Below are 14,065 nucleotides of genomic sequence, written 5' to 3'. Positions count from 1 at the left end.
AAGATGTACCTGGTCTTTGTTACTGCCGACTGCCCCTGGTTTCTTCTTCCTTTTCGTTGGACTAGGGGAGGTTTCAGCAGAAGAGTGACCATTGGATGAGTGACAGGGACTGGGCATCTTGCGTTTCTGGACTATCCTCTCTGCTGACCCTGGGTCTGAAACTACACACAGGGGTCAAAGTTCACATAAACCTATTATGACAGTTCTGATTTCCAAAAAGAGACGCTGACACCAGATATCCAACACAAGAGTGTTGCAGTACTCATACATACTCATGCAGCTAGTAACCATAATGATATAAACCTAAAAGCAATGTAAAAAGCAGCAGTATAGACAGCAATCCTCCATCTTGTTTATTTTGCAGCTCACTGCCACATGCATGCACACGCAAACCACACTGAACGCATGTACACACCCCTGAAGCGAAAACCAAACACTGTCACTATTACCGCATACTCCCGTAGGGATAAAAACAGCTCTGCTGAGCTTTCTAAAAACAACCTTGTGTGGTATCTTCTTACCTTTGGATCGTGTTGAGATCTCCATTGCCTCTGCTGCATCTGTCTCTGTCCTCCCCTCCTCCTCAGCCACACTGACGCAGACAGAGAAGAGAAAGGCATCATCAAGGATTTATCCACAATATAACCTTAAGAATCCTCATATAGCCGTACGTACAGTACATTCAATGTCCTTATGACTTAAGGTGACAAAACCTATTGCAAACTGTAACAACCATCCATGAGTTTGGATTTAGTGTCTGATTCAAGTAAATGATTTACACTGATAACATTAGCAATATGCTTTTAGAGTGTGATGCCATCACAAATCATGCCTTATCAGAGCAAAGCAAGTTCCGTATGTTGCCTGTTCTGCTCAAAACCTTAAGCTCAGCTGTATGTTACTTTCTTGTTGTTGTTGTTTAATTTAAGTGCAAACGGTAGCAGTGATCAGTAATCTGCTCATCAACCTACCTTATTAATATTAATGTTTCAAAAATGAACAGCTGGCATCTGCATTTGTGGTTAAAATAATGTCATTGATGGTCAGGCTAGTAGTCATGTGGCTACAGTCATGTGGCTACACATGCTTTTGTGTGCTTTTTGTTTTGTTTTTTACCATTTTATGCTTTTTTTTACTGTCTGTGAGATAGTTCTTTTGTCACACTAAACTAGTTATACATTTTTGAGTGTGAAGGTTATGACCAGAAAGTGCCCAGCTTGTACAGTTCCTGAGCAATGTGACCCATGCGATAGAAGAAACAAAGTGATATCAGTAGTCATTTCAAAGAATGGCAAATGAAAAGCATGCACATCCACATGAGTGCCCAGGTGCAGAACAAAAGGCAATTCAACAAATGGAAAACGTCTGCACGCCGGTAGAGAAAAAACTCATCTTATTTTGCAACGTTTCAATCAGATTAGATCTTCATCAGGACGTTTGAAATTAAAAGCAACCACAAACTAAAGGCTGCTAAATGTTGTCACTGTTACACCAGCTACTGTACCACTTCAACAGCATCAACTTTCTAGGATCTTTAATCTACATAGTTTTAACTGGTGATTAGTGGAATCCAGTACACTTTAACTGACAACTGAAAAACAACTCCTAAAATATCACCTGGTAGGTATTCATCAGCACATCTTAGGTTTCATAATTTAGGGCTTATGTCTAAATATAGACTCACCACTACAGCCTGCAGTATAGCATATCTGGCACTTGAAACGTACCTTGCATATAAAATAGGCATTATGTCCATTTCCTTAAAGCAGAGACATCGTTGATATTTAAGCAAGCACATTTTTGCTAGTTAGAAGTTATAACCCACAATAGTACAGTAGAGTCCGAAACGGCCATGACCATTCTCTGGCTAAGATGTTTTGACGATTGATTTGACTGATATGGACCTTTTAAAAAAGATTTTGCACCCAGGTCCCTCGCAAAAATCCCGGCATTTTTTTCTACAGGGAACCAGAGAACCTAGAATCATGTATCACACTTTTTTATATAATGAGCTGAATACGGGCAGCTCACAAGACCCTGGCCAACCAAAAAGAAGCCAAGAAGCAAACGGCCCAAAACGGATGTGAGAAGATGAGTAGTGTATGCACTGTGCAGGACCTGGTCACATGAATGCATGAGTTTGACTGCTATCCGTTTGACCTGGCCTCACCCACCCTCTGCACCCTACAGCCAGCTATGCCTGCGTCTGAGGAACCCATTGCAGACCTCAAATCAGCCCATGCTGCAGGAAAGGAGAAGTTGACCATCTTCTTCAACTTGACTTGCCATACAGACTGTCCAGCTCCATGCAAGTATCCATCAGAGCAAACAATTGACATTTTCAAAGGGGCCATGCAGGGAAAAGCCTGGGGAGGAACTCGAGGCAAGAGCTGCAGAGATGAGCGAAATACTCTCAAGGTAGTGATCAACCGGGTTGAGGTCAGTCAACTTGTGAATCTCCCTGACATGCTGGGACAAAATTGTGTTGTTGAGGAGTGTGAGGCCATATTCAACTCCAACAGCACATACAGGAAGACGCAGAAGAGCAAGCTCATCCATAAGTTCTCTCTCCAATCTGTAGATCTGAAAGAACCCTACATTGCTCTCATCGACAAGGGCATGATCTGGAAGATGGCAACTCCAGAAGATCGGCAGACGGTGACACACATGTCCTCAACACCTATATGAAATTGGGCGATCCCTTCCCCTCTGTCAGAGTATTCAAAACGCTGCCGTGTAGCGTTATTAACAAGGGGCAGCTGCAAAAAAGAATACTGTATGTAGCTACCTGACTGAACTTGTGCAGAATGAAGATACAGAGATTATCTACTCTATTGACTCCACTGCACCAACTGATGCAGAATTACAGCTTTGACCAGACTGAGGCTGACACACCATCCTGTTCTCTGTTTATGCAGCTCTACATGAGTCAGGCTACAGTGGCCTTGTTGTCATTGATACAGCCAATACCAATGCCTATGTCACGGCAGTGGTCATCTCACAGCAGCTACCCAGTATGCTGTGTATCAAAAGAAAGAAAGACACAGTCCTCTGCCGTGGCATGGTGACTGAGGAGATGGCAGACTGTATTGTGCAGCTACACTGTATTACAGGCTGTGATGCCAACTCAGGCTTCTATGGCAAAGGGAAGTCGCCAATTTATGACAAGGTGGTGAAGAGCGCTGTGGAGCCACAGCAACTCTTGCGGTGTGGAGATAGCCTTGACCTTAAGGACGACATGTGATCTATCTATTGTGACAAGAACGGTAGCACCATGGCAAAAGCCTGTGCTGTAAAGAGGACAAACAAGAAATCATCCCCTCCAGATGCAGATATCCACAAACAATGCCAACTACTTGGCATATCTAGTGTGCCACTCCTCCCTGAAGCACCACCCCTCGCCACTCGGACATGGCTGGGAGTTGGTGGGTGGTTGCTATGGCCCTGTCCACCACACACAACCTGATCTCCCAACACATCTACCAGCAACAGGGTCAGGTGAAGAGAGCAGCGAGGTAGACGAGAGTGAGGCAGATGAGGGAGATGATGATGTGCAGAGAAGGGTGAATTTGATGATTCAGAAACACGGAAGTGCCGTTTGGGACTCTACTAAAAAACAAACAAGGTATTAACCACTTAAGCCCTATTTTAAACTTTGTCGTATGACAGTGTTGCGCAGCAAAAATAGCCCATGTACAAGCCACAACACATTGCGATACGTTTGTACTTTTGTAGAGTTTTTGCTTTAATTTTTGGAAATTTTCACCCCAAGACATTGCATATTACATTGCATACAAGAGATAATTTACTCTCTGTCACTGTTACTTTGAAAATAAAAACTATAATAATGGTTGAAAACATGAACAAGCCAATATTGGCAACAGTGAATGGTCATATTCAGTCTTCAATCTCAACGGGATTCGCTGAAAAGCCAGGTTAGTCAGGGCACTGGGGCCCTGACTAACAGTGAGCTCAGTTCTTCTCAAAGGCAGCTTGTCTGCAGCACAACCATCCCTTGTGGTTTTCCTGTGTTATGACCTCTTGGCACCTTGGTAAGTGAATGCACACTCTTCAGATATATCAGTCAGACATATACTCAAACTCCAAGTCTACATTAATTGGGCCTTTAAAGAAAAGCAAGTGCTTCAAGTGCTTGAAGAAAATGATTGGGTAACATTAACTAATTCATAACATAAGTGAGACCAACAGGTTTTACCCATTATCAGCTCAGACGTGAATCATTGTCTTTTTTTTTTTCAGGCAAAACAAACGCCATTGTTGATGTATCAATTGTGTCACAGCACATGGAATTGGCTTCAATGTATTTATTTAGCTCTTGCTGAGAGCACTGTTACAATAGTCTTACATGTTAAAAACAATGACAGTGTCTTGTTAACCTGATAAGTACTGCATTTTCCATGTTTTGATCCTCCCATCACTAGGGAGAGAAAATTAGCATCATGAAAAGAATAACACATCTGCTGAGAGAGGAGAACAAAATAGCATCACTGTCCTCCTCTTCATCTATCCTCCCTGTATAACAACCCGACAATCACAACCTCAGCAACATCTCCTGTTGGCCAGGCCAGGAATACAGGAACGAGAACATAACAATAAAATAAAAACAGATGAAAATCAATGCTGCTCATTCAGACAAGAGACTTTTGAGCTGACATTTAAAAACACCACAGAGCACACAATATAACCAACTGCATCCTACTGACATTCCCACACCCACTATTGATACAACATAGTATATAGTTCAATAGGAAATCAACAGCATACCTTTCCTTTTTTTGCCTTACTCGCACACAGATTCTTCAGCTTATTCTTTAATCTGTTTCTTTTTTTGGTTTCAGTTATTGAGGTCGTTGGGGGGTATGAGCCATCATGGATGGGTGCAGGTTTTCCAGAAGGCCTTTTCTCCCTGCTGCTCGCTCTCTCTCTCTCTCTCCCTGCGATTGTCAATCTTTAACCTCAGCTGTGGGCTGCCGATTGGTTTGAGCACCACACGGAGGAGCCTGATTGGGTGCGGGCTCAGTGTGCCACACAGGCTTTCTTCTCCCCGCTCTCGATAGTGCTGCAATGCAGAGTGTATTGCTGCTCACCTACAGCTGAGAAACGCCTGAAACTAACCTTCCACTTCCCTAAAAACCCAGGCCACCTTGACAGCATGAGCATGTCTGCTCTAATCAAACAGCAGATGCAGTTGCCACAGGCTTGAGAGGGTGCAGATCATATTCCCTCCCTCACTGCGCCCTGAGCCTCTCTATGTGTGTGTCGTCCATTTTGAAGACACTTTCCCTGCTGCTGCACACACAGCACATAAACACACCTCAATTCAACTGTGCTATTGGGAGTGCATTACAGGAAGACCAGCAGGGTGGTATGCAGCAAGGGCCTTTCCACCGAGCACAAAGACAGGATTGCAAATGTCACAGGCCTCCGAGTCAAAATGGCTGCGATTTACGCAATACAGGCTGCTGCCAACAATCCTTTTCTTTCATCAGTGTGTGTTCTCTTCTGCCATTAGCATACCTTCACAAAAATCAATGCTGGCTTGAGGTTTTATGAGTTGATCAAAAACATACACAGACCCAGCTGTGAAAGTGTATGATTCTTTCTTGAGAATTAATTTCGGACAGACCTCTTCTATTCAGTATTTGAACTCCTTATGTCACTGCAACACAACACTAACCTGAACAATGCTATTGGACGAACAGGTAGGTACACATAATAACAAGGGAAAGAAGGAAAACAAATGTGGGGGTGGGGGGGATGGGTTAAGCAGGACATTTGGAAAGGTCAGATGGTATATGGGTCTAGTGGGGAATTATTAGAAAATGCCATGAAAAGGATTTTCACATTCTTACCCCACGAACAGTCGATGCAAAACAGATTCTAGTGCAGCAATGCCAGTCCACACTCCAGAGTGGAATGGTGGGATTAGAGGCATTACCAAACACCATTCACACAAAAAAAGCCAGGGGGGGGGGGGGGGTGAAAAGATTTGCTCTCAATAAATTGCAGAAGGCTGCTGAATCCCTGGCTGGGCAATACTACATGTGTGACATTATGTCTGGGCCATTATTCCCCCATGGTCATATATGCATTCTTGTCAGCAGGCAACCTCACATACAACAGTGATGCATTAAACAATGCCCTTGACACATTTCACGTGTTGGGAGTATAACAATCATTATCTTTACCAAACTGGAATAAATGAACGAAATGTCGAAACTGATCTAAACCATTTAACTGTAAACCTCACACACAGAGAAGGGAACTCACTCAGGACTGATACATCCTGGAAATAAAAATGCAAAGCATACACATATAATGATGTATCAATAACATGCATTCAAACCTGGTCGAGATCAAACGGATATTCTAGTCTCTGTGTGCAGGATGGGCTTTCTATCCAGTGTCTTTTCAAGAGCAAGTCCTTCCCCTCTTCTTCCCTTCTCCCTCACATACAAATACCCAGCATGCCTGAAACCGAGGGACAGAAAAGGGAAGCTCTATGAAATGGCTGCCGCTCAGCAGCAGAGAACTGAGCAGCAGAGCACACCATCAAAACCAGTCAATTCTCCCCATGCGATGAAAGGATAAGCTTATTTTGCGTTTAACATTCGTCTTGTTTTTATTTTAGGAATTTGACTGGACAGGACCTACTATTTCCCCCCCCTTTTTTCCCTTTTTTGTCATTTGCCATGTAAAAAGGATTTCATTCTGTTAAGGATGAACAGAGCTCTGGATGCCATGCGTTAAAAACACCTTGATAGAACACAACACAGCTATGAGCTCTTTTCATGATCATTACTTAAGGTTGGCATATGATTAACAGCGCTTCCCCTCTTTCCCTGCTCTGGTGCCACTGTGAGGCCTAAATTATTCCTGCTGTGCTGTCAGTTGTACCATCTGTTAATTCCACCAGGCGTTCCCCTCTTTCTGTGTTCCCTCTCTCACCCTGCAGCTACAAACAGCCGTGTGCCCCCTTCCTACTCAGGCCTGCCATTTTGACAGCACAGGCCTGTGACAGCCAGCCTCTTGCTTCCTACAACCTCACTTGCCTAACAAGTCAATCCTCTTTGTGTCATGACAACAGAAAACAGGACTACTATGACATGCGAATGTCTCAGTGAGTTTGTCCATGCCTCTTTGTGTGTCCAGGCAGTCACCCAGTTGGGAGAAGCACTGTACTGTGCTTTGCACCCCTTCCAGGCTCCATTCCTGTGCTGTGTGGGGGTGAGAGGCAATCTCTCCCTCTCTCTCTCTCTCTCTCTCCCCCTCTCTCCCTTCCAGACAAACCTGTATTCTTATACTCGGGCACAGATTTCACATGGTGGCAGGGTAGCTTTATCAACAGAGCAGTTATATGTGAAAGAATGAAAATCAGGCTTACCTCTGTGGATGCATGCCTAACAAAACTCAGTGTGATATATGTCAATGCTTATTAAAACATGGAGGACAGCCCTGTCAGCCTTCACCCTGCTCAGACAGAGCACACAGCAGCAGAGCACGGTTCTCTCCAGGCTGTGTGTGTGATTCACTGCTCTGATAGAAGCAAGGCGCGCCGGGAGTGGCCACTCGCACAGAGGAGATGTAAGGCCGCAGCTGATTGGTTAGTTCACTTCCTGGCTGCTCGTCTTTTGTTCCGCATAGGCAGGCTGAATGAATCGCTGTAAACACACACAGAGAGAGAAGAACTTAGGTCCAAATAAAACAAAAAGTAAAATAAATCAGACTGCCAAAATTGTTGCGCACAGCTGTCAGATTCTTCACCTTGCTATTCGATATGGAATGTGTTTGTATTTTTCAAGGAGAGGCAGCCAGCAACAGATGTTTTGATAAAAGTATGGGCCTCAGGCCTACGGTATTATGTGCTCAAGGAGGCCTTTGTCTCAGTAGTAGATCCCACCCTGAAGTTAAACTATCGGCTGACAGGAAGGAGGGGGATAGAAACCTGTTACAAATAGCACGAGCCACTGAGCACACGCTAACGTGTAATCTACGTTTCGTCACTTTAGAGCAGGGGTCTTCAACAGGGGGTCCAAATCATTGTGTGATAGTATATTTGTTTTAACCACTTCAACCCTAGCATCTCTATTCTGAGGAGAACATTAGCCAAAAACAAAGTACAGAGTTAAAGGTCAAGTTTACAAATTGACAGTTTATACACATTCAAATTAATCCAACATACAGTCATACACTGATGACAGTGCTGTCAAACAATGGAATATATGAAAAAGATCAATATGAAAAACAAATGTATACAATTTAGTGGGGATGGGTCCCTCCCTGCTTCATCTCTCTCTCAGCTAAGGGGTCCTTCATAGGCTGAAAAACGTTGAAGACCCCTGCAAGAGGTTCCAAACGGAGCTGTGTCGACATGTATGGCCATGTTAGAAACGTAGTCCCATGTTGTTGTCATGAATGATAGCCTTGGATAATCATGTCATAGATGTATTTTATTGAGTTTAACTTTTGCTTTAGATACGAAAGCTAAAAGTCAGACTCTATAAAATACATCTAGACCAGTGGTTTTCAACCAGTGGTCCGGGGACCACCAGTGGTCCTTGGAGGGGTACCAGGGGGTCCCAAGCTAAATTAGTTAACATAGCATCACAATCATTTTAACCACCTAGCTTTGGCTATTCAAAAATAGCAGATATACAAGCTCATAAGTGCTGCGCTATGAGCTTGTAGATCTGCTATTTTTGAAAAATCCTGGAAAATGTGTACAAATCTTTGAATATATATTTTTAACTCAAATCTTTGCTTCTGGGGGTCCCTGGCACAAACCGTTTTCAGATGGGGGTCCGCGGCCAAATGTTTATCAATTTAGGGGTCCTTGGCAAGAACAATCTAGACAGTCTTCTTGATCCACGGCTATTGTCGACCACATCCGCGCTTTGAGCTGTTTTGACAACCAAGAGAGAACTGTCCAAGATTAGTGTGTAATCATTCTTTTCTTTTCTTTTTTTGAACTTTATCTTACCAAAAGCCACATTTGAAACACTTGTATGACAAGTGTTGCATGAAAATGTATAGGCTATTTATTTCATTCCTAAGATAAACATGGGTAGGGTACGCACACACAGCCACAAATGGAGATATTTTAGCTGTTCCGTGAGCAGAAATAACGGAGCAGAAATAAGACTTCCGGTTGACGATCTCTTCAGAATAAGAGTACCCTCTAGAGTAAAAAGAAACCATTGAAAATCATTGAAAAACGGTTCATTTGCACATTAAAACTATAAAGTAAGCATTTAAACGAAGCTATATAACACATATTATGTTTCTGTGTAACAAAAACGTTTTTTAAAACATTAAAACATTATCTAAATGGATAAATGCTGTTCAAAGGACTGCATAGCCTATACAAATTGGACACTGGACCGGAGACGGCTGCCGATGCCAGCACTTGTGACATACACACGCGTTCGGGGAGACCCCCTCTACACTGCCACACTCTCCGCTAAGCGGGAGAGGTGTAAAAAAAAGTGTGGCGGACCGTCCAGTGAGGTCAGAGGTCAGAAAAGTGCCCTTTTCTGCCATTTTCAGACAATAGTGGACACTGGACCGGAGACGGCTGCCGATGCCAGCACTTGTGACATACACACGCGTTCGGGAAGACCCCCTCTACACTGCCACACTCTCCGCTAAGCGGGAGAGGTGTAAAAAAAAGTGTGGCGGGCCGTCCAGTGAGGTCAGAGGTCAGAAAAGTGCCCTTTTCTGCCATTTTCAGACAATAGTGGACACTGGACCGGAGACGGCTGCCGATGCCAGCACTTGTGACATACGCACGCGTTCGGGGAGACCCCCTCTACAATGCCACACTCTCCACTAAGCGGGAGAGGTGTAAAAAAAAGTGTGGCGGACCGTCCAGTGAGGTCAGAGGTCAGAAAAGTGCCGTTTTCAGACAATAGTGGACACTGGACCGAAGACGGCTGGGGATGCCAGCACTTGTGACATAAGCACGGGTTCGGGGAGACCCCCTCTACACTGCATTTTATTTCTGTTATCTATTATTGTATTTCTACTTCATTACATCAGTATTGTTACTTAAAAAGACATATTTTGTTTGGTTAGAAACAGGTCCCAACATTTCACTGCTTGTACCTGTATCGAGTAAGTGACAAATAAATCCCTCTTGATTCTTGTTCAGATTAGTTCCAGAGTTCTCTTTGAAAATGTCACACATTTTGAAATGGATCCACTTCCATTGCCTGATTAATATTAAGCTGGTACACATGATGTAATAGACATGCCACTAAAAGTATGCACTTAAAAGTTTATTTTCATTCATTATTTATATTATTCTTTATAATTGTGAAAATAAACAATGTGGGGGTTCTGTTATAGTCACTTAAAAAACTGTATGCACTATTTTAATGTTAAATGATAGTGTTGTTTACTGGAGTCAATCTGGGTTTGTGTCAAATATACTGCAGTTCTCCCATTTAAATCAGGTCAAAACATGGTACAAGACAAATCTAGTAAATACTAGTTCATCAGTGGACATTAATTCACTTGCTCCTAAATAATTTGGATAAACATGTCTTCATATTTAACACAATCTATTAATGTAGCTTATATAGTAATACCTATCACCGTCATTTCACTTTATTTAACTCTTAGTGAGCAAGACTGTTACTGTACTTGAGTGTTTAATAGCCTACAGCCAGCAATTGTTTGTAATTATGACAAGCACAATAACACAAAATAATACTCCTGTGTGCGCGAGTCTGTTGAAAAGAAAATAACTCCAGAAGAGAGTGGCAGATTTTCATGGAACTTGATAGAAATGATCTCTAGGGCTAGGCTACCCTAGAAAAATGGCTCAAAGTCAAAATCATGGTAAAATTTGATTAAAACTAAATGAAAATGTATTCAAAAGACTATGACTAAAACTAAATAAAAAATTGCTGTCAAAATGAACACTGCGTCACAGTGACATGAAAACAATAGGTAAGCTCACACTGTAATTTTTGTGTTAAATTGTGACTGTAGCCTGAATAGATCAGAGGTCAATTGTAAGCAACAACAGAGACTGCCAAGAGACACTTTTCTTACCTCTGACCTCACTGGACAGTCTGCCACACTTTTATCTACACGTCTCCGGCTTAGCTGAGAGTGTGGCTTTGTAGGGGAGGTGTCCCCGCACTTGTGCGTATGTCACAAGTGTTGGCATCCCCAGCCGTCTCCGGTCCAGTGTCCACTATTGGCTGAAAACTGCACTTTTCGGGCCTCTGACCTCACTGGACGGTCCGCCACTTTTCCAAATACACCTCTCCCGCTTAGCGGAGAGTGTGGCGGTGTAGAGGTTGTCTCCCCGAATGCGTGCGTACCTCAGAAGTACTGGCACCAAGAACCGTCTCCTGTCCAGTGTCCACTATTGTCTGAAAACGGCACTTTTCGGGCTTCTGACCTCACTGGACGGCCCGCCACACTTTTTTTTACACCTCTCCCGCATAGCGGAGAGTGTGGCGTTGTAGAGGGGGTCTCCCCGAACGCGTGTGTATGTCACAAGTGCTGGCATCGGCAGCCGTCTCCGGTCCAGTGTCCACTATTGTCTGAAAATGGCAGAAAAGGGCACTTTTCTGACCTCTGACCTCACTGGACGGCCCGCCACACTTTTTTTTACACCTCTCCCGCATAGCGGAGAGTGTGGCGTTGTAGAGGGGGTCTCCCCGAACGCGTGTGTATGTCACAAGTGCTGGCATCGGCAGCAGTCTCCAGTCCAGTGTCCACTATTGTCTGAAAATGGCAGAAAAGGGCACTTTTCTGACCTCTGACCTCACTGGACGGCCCGCCACACTTTTTTTTACACCTCTCCCGCTTAGTTTTTAAATAGTTGCGATCAGCATTATAAACCCCCCATGCTTTATTTTTTAAATCTCACCTGCACTTTCTACTATTATTATTTGTAGCATATTTTGTTGTTGCTTTTATCATTGTTTATTTGCTTCTGCAATAAACAATATTATATCATGATAATTTTCCAGAGTGACCTGGTCTAGAGGCAGCATTATTACAACAATGGACAAACAATACAAAAACAATAAATACATATGTAACAAACACAAATGAATATCCAGTTAAAGTTCAAAACAGGATCAGAAACTGTGCTAAGTGCACATTTAATGGCGATCAATAGCCAGTTTAAATCAGGAACAACCTAGCACTTAGAAGTGATCTAGTATAAGCCATTTAAGAAGACATACATCATAAATGTATTTTTTAAATACATTTGTCTCTTTAAAAAAAAAAATACTTAGAAGTTTTCAAGTATGCGCCATTTAAAAGACATACATCATAAATGTATTTTTAAAATAGATGTGTCTTTTAAAAAACATTACAAAATGCTGATCTTATTTTGAAGGCAACCGGAAACCTTATTTCTGCTAGCTCGAAGACCGGATGTCCTATTTCTGCTCACGGAACGGAGCTAGATATTTTCGTCCCGACCATAGACTGTATAAGGTCCCGACCATACACCAGGTGATTGTTGTAACCTTGATAGCAACGACCTCTTGTGGAGGAACAACGACATAATATGTGCCCAGTGCTATCCATCCATGTGCATTGTGACTACATAGTTATAATATGGTTGTAGTGACTATTATAACTCTATGACTGCAATCAGTTGTGGAAAAAAATACTCACATTTTAACTTGAGTAAAAGTATCAATAGGCCTACCATAATTTGGAAATGTTACAAGTAAAAGTATGGTATTCAGAATTTACTTGAGTAAACAAAAGCATATATCAAAATATACTTAAAGTACCAATAGTAAAAGTACTCATTACGCAGAATGTCCCTTTTCAAGTTTTCAAAAAATCATTTGAAAATAGCACGTTGTGAGCTTGTATGGGCTATTTTCAAATAGCCGAAATATATATAGAGTTTAAGTATGTTAAGTATGTATGTTTACTAATACAAATCTAAATCTAAAACGTTACTAGTAACAAAGGTTTTCAAATAATTGTAGTGGAGTGAAAGTACAATATTTGTCTCTGAGATGTAGAGGAGTAGAAGTAAAAGTATTGAAAATTGGAAATACTCCACTAAAGTAAAAAAATACCTCAAAATTGTACTTAAAGGTAGGGTAAGTGATATTTTTTGGTTAAAACAAAAAGCATTTTGTTAAAAGGTTAAAGCACTATATTCTGATAGTAATCATTGCTATAGAGTGTTTGTTCAGTAACAGGAGTCTCCCCCCTCTCCAGATCTTTAATAAACAGAAAATACATTTTCCGGTAGGTGTCAAAATCTCAGCCAATCAGGAGAAAGTACCAATTTTTAAGCTTCATTTTTATAGTGTTCCAGTTCCAATTTTGTCTGCTCATTTCTTAGTGTCATCACTTCCAATTTCACTTGTTTAATCTATATCCTGATTGAGTTCTCTATCATGATTGGATAAAATTGGAAATGAAACTGAAACTGAAACGAAAATGCATTTTTTTTTGCAAAGGAGACTCCTTTTTACTGAACAAACACTCTATAGCAATGAGTACTATCAGAATATAGAGCTATTTAACACTTATTTTAACCAAAGAAAATCACTTACCCTACCTTTAAGTACAGTACTTGAGTAAATGTACTTAGTTACTTTACACCACTGAATACAACAGTGTTGTTCATGACAAGTCGACACTGACTGACGACCTCTCTCCATAGACACATTATTTTAATAATGTGGCTTTTTTGGCATATTTATTTTGAACACATATCGTGGGTAAATTCCAATACCTCTAAGTTTATCTTAGTAGGCTAGAGAACACAACACTGCAGGAAATACCAACTCCTCCCAAGGTGTGCAAATGCAATGCATTCCGGGGACCGGTCCGAGTACGTTTCCCCACAGTGAAGTGTGATGAGTGTCCATTTGCCAGATCATATTTCGCATGCTCATATCTTAACCAAACGCTTTAACACATCGTATTACGCTCACCACAGTTCTCTGCTGCATCATGTCCAGAACACGGATCAGATAATAGACGACGGCGTCTCTCCCCCTCCGACAGTAACTACCAGGACAGGACAGGTGCTTCTTCC

The 14,065-nt window shown here is 42.1% G+C and overlaps 1 protein-coding gene across 4 annotated transcripts in view; it reads right to left on the bottom strand.

Moving 5' to 3' along the window:
- zmynd8 (zinc finger, MYND-type containing 8) overlaps window positions 1-14,065 on the bottom strand; it is a 28,183-nt gene extending 14,118 nt beyond the window's left edge. For 2 of the 4 annotated variants that reach the window (XM_084063058.1, XM_084063061.1), the window contains exons 1-4: window positions 13,962-14,065; window positions 7,406-7,682; window positions 522-592; window positions 10-161 (exon numbers count right to left, since the gene is read on the bottom strand). In XM_084063058.1, the coding sequence (XP_083919184.1) occupies window positions 10-161; window positions 522-592; window positions 7,406-7,419 (237 nt within the window). In that variant the 5' untranslated portion in view covers window positions 7,420-7,682; window positions 13,962-14,065. Of the gene's footprint in view, window positions 1-9; window positions 162-521; window positions 593-6,367; window positions 6,493-7,405; window positions 7,683-13,961 lie in introns of all 4 variants that reach the window. The other 2 variants (XM_084063059.1, XM_084063060.1) reach the window with 2 other exon arrangements.

This window comes from Gymnoscopelus microlampas (genome assembly GCF_963454915.1).
Source record: "Gymnoscopelus microlampas genome assembly, chromosome: 7".
NCBI classification, from domain to species: Eukaryota; Metazoa; Chordata; class Actinopteri; order Myctophiformes; family Myctophidae; genus Gymnoscopelus; species Gymnoscopelus microlampas.
This window is presented reverse-complemented; position numbering and strand designations above follow the sequence as displayed.